Source organism: Rhagoletis pomonella, unplaced genomic scaffold (genome assembly GCF_013731165.1).
Source record: "Rhagoletis pomonella isolate Grant_MI unplaced genomic scaffold, Rhpom_1.0 Rhpom_scaffold_00450, whole genome shotgun sequence".
NCBI classification, from domain to species: domain Eukaryota; kingdom Metazoa; phylum Arthropoda; class Insecta; order Diptera; family Tephritidae; genus Rhagoletis; species Rhagoletis pomonella.
In genome coordinates, this window is record NW_023459004.1 from 63,654 (window position 1) to 68,594 (window position 4,941).

At 38.5% G+C, this 4,941-nt stretch overlaps 1 protein-coding gene across 1 annotated transcript in view; it reads right to left on the minus strand.

The window, feature by feature from the left end:
* Window positions 1-3,490, minus strand: part of LOC118750918 (SCAN domain-containing protein 3-like) — a 16,222-nt gene extending 12,732 nt beyond the window's left edge. The window contains 1 exon segment of the mRNA XM_036485662.1: window positions 3,413-3,490. Coding sequence (XP_036341555.1) covers window positions 3,413-3,490 — 78 coding nt within the window.
* Window positions 3,491-4,941: the final 1,451 nt, after the last annotated feature.

Here is a 4,941-nt window from a genome sequence, read left to right on the forward strand (position 1 = left end):
CAGTAGTTACTAAAATATCGCAGTTTTCGTATTTCTGGAAATTACCGTTATATGGGAAGTGGGCGTGGTTAAAGTCCGATTTCGCCAATTTTCAATACCAACCTACCTTGGATTAAGGGAAACCTACATACCTAATTTCGTTGAGATATCTCAATTTTGGCTCGAGTTATCGTGTACACGGACAGACGGACGGACAGACAGACATGGCTTAATCGATTTCTTTTTTCATCCTGATCATTTATGTATACATTTGTCTATATCTTCTCGATTCGTTTTGGCTGTTACAAACAACCGTTATGTGAACAAAATTAATATACCCTTGTGCACAAGTGCGCTCGGGTATAAAAATTAAATTGTTCACAATTGTTGTTGTTTGAGATTGAAAAAGAGAATGTGTGTGTGAGTTTGAGTTTTGATTTTAAAATTATATTGTTGGCAAACGTCAGACTGCCTCTCAATGGTTTTACCTTGTTATGTTTTTATCATGTATTTAAGTATCAAAAAATCGATTTTAAAAGAATTCAGGCGCTCAGAGTACATTTCGTCCATTGTGCGGTTTTCGTGTTCCATTTTAGGCAGTTTTAAATCTACCTTTTCTACGATCGTCCCCTTCAAGGCAGGAAGAGTAAATATGGTTGTCGCATATGCCCATCACAGTCAGGTGTTTGTACTTTAAGAACTGACCAATTAGCAGTGCCTCAAGTTATCTGATCTTGGCTTTAATGGCCGAAAATGGGAGTTCAATAACTGGTTGCGGAGTAAGGCATGTCTGGTTTGGGACTTCTCGAGCCAAATGGGCAGAGTGGCCTCAATAACAGATACTACCGAGTTACGTTTTTGGTCATTATATGATCGAGACTTGCAATGCAAAACCAGGCTAGCAAATGCTTAGAGTGCATCTTCCAAAGCACTTTAAGGCACATTTGACCTAAAGCGCTTTAAGGTATATAAGTAATATGAGCTTATCGAGGTATAACTTAAGAATCATTCTGACAAGACACTGAAGATTGAGCTACCACAAGGTGTCCCGCACTGATGCACAAACGCAAAAAGCGCCTGGGCGAACATTTAATAACCGAGGGCGTAGTCCAGACATACTTAATGCTCATATTGGGTTAATATACATACTTTAAAGGTGAAAAGGTAACAAGTAAATTTTTTGAAACTGTTCAGGAGTGACGAAAAATAGATGCAGTTTGGCATTATCTGTCATTCTGCATCAAAAACTAAATTTTTGAAAAAAGTGGACTTGGCAACTTTTCACTTTTAGGTAGCAATATGTATTTTTTTAAATGCTCACTTATACATACATTCAGTATATGTATTCACTTGCCACTGCTTTGAACATCTCATCGATATCACCAATATGACACTAGTTGTCAACTATTAACAATTGAGTATTGCCAGATATCAGGCTGATTGAGAACTGATTGAGCAAAATGAATTATTTATGCCTTTGTAAAGCTAGCAGCCCCAGTAGCAATATATATACAAATTCTAGCACATACCAAAGAATCAGAGGACTGTACAAATTTACATACCAAATCTGCTATTGCTCTGCAGTGGAACTCGCTGCAACCGATTGACTGACTGTCTCAGAGCCAAATCACTTACCATTAATCGAGCAATTTCATTTCAATTCCTAAGCAACTATGCTGGACATCAACACTACTAAGTGGCAAGATGACTGCCGAGGCTTCCACTGCTGCTGTAGCTGCTACTTACTACTGCTGCTGATGTTGCAACATGACCTGAGGCAATGGCTACATTAGAACTCTATATCGGCTGCCTTTCTCTTGGAAATTTGCTTGATTTAAATCTTTCTGCTGTATACTCCTACCAAGACAGCAGCAACGTGTAGCTTTAACTGTCAGCTGTCAATGGCTTATAATGATTTGCCACATAGACACTTTGGATTTTCTCTGAGCACTCACCCTCGCCCGACCGGCATACATTCTTGCTGCTTGATGGTGTTTCAATGCTGTTGTTGTTGCAGTTGCTTTCTACTCTGCTGCCACTGCATTTGTATGATTTGTCTAAATGGGAACTGACATGAACAATTTGCCATGCCACAAGCTGCCACAAATCGCAATGATATGCAACAAGAGCAACACCTCCCACAAGCTTAACATTTTGATGTATTGATTTACTGACTGACTGCCTGAATAGTTCTGCTACTTCTTGCTTTTCGTCTTCTACATACATCCTTCTATCCCCTACCTGGCAAGGATTGCAGCTCTGCTTTATACCAAAGGTATGCATTTGAAATTGCATAAATTCATGAATAAATAAAATTTGTTTGTATGCTGTTTTCCTGCTTGCCACATTGCAACATGGCTCGCTTGCAGGTTGCTACATTTCTGCTGCCGCTGCTGCTGCTACTAAGTTGCAGATGCTATTATGCACTTTGAAAATTGATAAATAAAATATTAACTTATGGAATTGTAATGCTCGGAATTGCATAAAGTAGCGAATAACTGGCAATGCAACTGACGGCCGAAGGAGAGCAGCAGAGTAAAGAAAACTGGTGAATTTTAAGTTTATTTATTTGTGAAAATTTTCTGCAAGCGTGGCAATAATCATGGCCACTGAGTACCTTTGTTGTTGTGTTATACGACACTTATTTAAGTGCCAGAGATGCCTTTAAGTGCAGTGATCTCGGTTGTAAGTTGCAGTTAAATCTGCTGTGAAGGAAATTCGTAAGCGTAAGGTTTGAGGAATGCTTTCGGGCAAATAAATATTTGCTTAAACATTTGTTGTGCAAAAAATCAAAATGAAATGTTTAAATATTTACCCGGAAGCTGCTGTAGAGCAGTACGTTGGTGGGTGACATACTGGGAGTATCGGTTTGTAATAACCACTCCTAGTATGAAGCTGCTCTGAAAAATGACGACGACATCTTCAGGAGAAAAGTAACAGAGAGCGATTAAGACGTTCGGCATACAATATCCTTATTTCATGAGTTTTATTTTATGCTCAGAAACACACAATAAAACATTTTTTTGAAGATGAAGATGAAGATGAAGATAAAGATGAAGATGAAGATGAAGATGAAGATGACGATGAAGATGAAGATGAAGATGAAGATGAAGATGAAGATGAAGATGACGATGAAGATGAAGATGAAGATGAAGATGAAGATGAAGATGATGAAGATGAAGATAAGCATAAAGATGATGAAGATGAAGATAAGCATAAAGATGAAGACCGAGATGAAGATGAATGTATGATGCTCACCTCACCTCGTAGCTGTCTTGTTCGTTTTCATATCCGTCTCTGTTTTAGTATTAGTCTTCGTCTTAGTATTCGTGTTCGTTTTCGTGTTCGTGATTGCCTTCGGCGGCATATGCGTATTCCTCTTAGGTTTCGTGTTCATATCCGTTTTCGTCTTCGGTTTTAACGTCGTCCTCACGTTCATCTCCATGTCTGTTTTCGTATCCGTCCACGTATCCGCCTTAATGTTCGGTTTCGAGATGACCTTCGTGACCATATTTGTATTCCTCTTCGTAGTTGTTTGTCTCCCTGTAATTCGTCCTCGCCTTTTGTCCCCGTGTTCGTTTTCGTGTTCGCCTTTGTATTCATTTTTGAGTCGATCACATTTAAACTCTTTTGCACCACATCATCTAAATTTTGATAGAATAAAAATCAATGAATTCCAAACATTTTGTCAGTGTGAGAGAAATGTTGGAATTTCAATTAAATTTGAAATTTCACAAAATTGGCGGATTGCTTCCTCCAAAAGCTGAAAAGATTGAAATCATATACACAAACTTAAATGCATACATACATAAATACAATTACTGAAGCATTCAACCCTTCACTTTCGTTGTGTTGAAAAAGCGAGTTGAGACTGTCAGTGAAAAGAACAGTCAGTCCATCTGTTTGTCTGCTCATCATCAGCGACAGCAGCATGTTTTAAGCAAACAACAACAACAGGCAAAATTATTAAAGCAAGCACAGCATAAATTCGCGAAAAATACATATCCTTGTAAGAAATAAATGGGACTTCAAATAAATTGTTGCCAACTACTAGTTAAACTGTTGCTGCATTTTGTCAAGCTCTGCTTACGTCTCCACATATTGTGTGATTTGTGGCATGTTTTCACGTTCGCCTTGGTGAACGGCCGCAAGTTTAACCAAAAATTGGTGAATAAGTAAGGAAAGTTTTCATCGCTTTGTTGGTAGGGTTGTTATGTGTGCCTGGTTGATAGGGTTGGTTCCTGTTTAGGGCAGATCTTTAAGATTCACTTCCTTAATGTGTTAATTCAAGATTTTCTTCATGCATGATAAGACGAAAGTAGTTATTAAGTTTCTCCTATCGTCGTTATAGAATACGGCCTTAACCTCGGTCCATCTGCTGGGAATGTGACCCAATAGAAGCTGAACTCTATAGAGTTTTTCGAAGACTGCGGCTATATGAGTAATATCTACCTAAAGGAAGCAAGGGTAGTTACCATCTGGTCCTCTCGAGCTGTATGAGCTGTATGTGGATATAGCCCTCTTTTTAAAGTGGTAAGTTTGGTAGCGATCCTACGTTTTCTTCTAAAAGTGAATGTGGCTTACGCAATTCTGGTCGATACTAGTGTGCAGGGTACAATCACTTAAGCAAAATGAATTCTATGAATGACCCAACTCGGACGAAAATGCCTCGATACTAGCGCCATATATAGAGTTAAAGCAATCTGGTAAACTATAGCCAGTTTACTGGCGATCATATGCTTTCATTTGGAGCAACGATGAGGCCAAGTTTCTTGTGGCTTTAATTCCATCTGCTTTTGTTCCTTGAAACTTTGAGTTGGTTTTGGTATTCTCTAGAGACCACTTAATCATCTTAGAACTAACTCTTTTCTGTACGTTTGGAATGAAAGTTAATATGTACATCACTCTGCCAGTTTTACCGAGCTCTATTTCAGTGTAATGGTGGCTTCAGTCAAATAATAA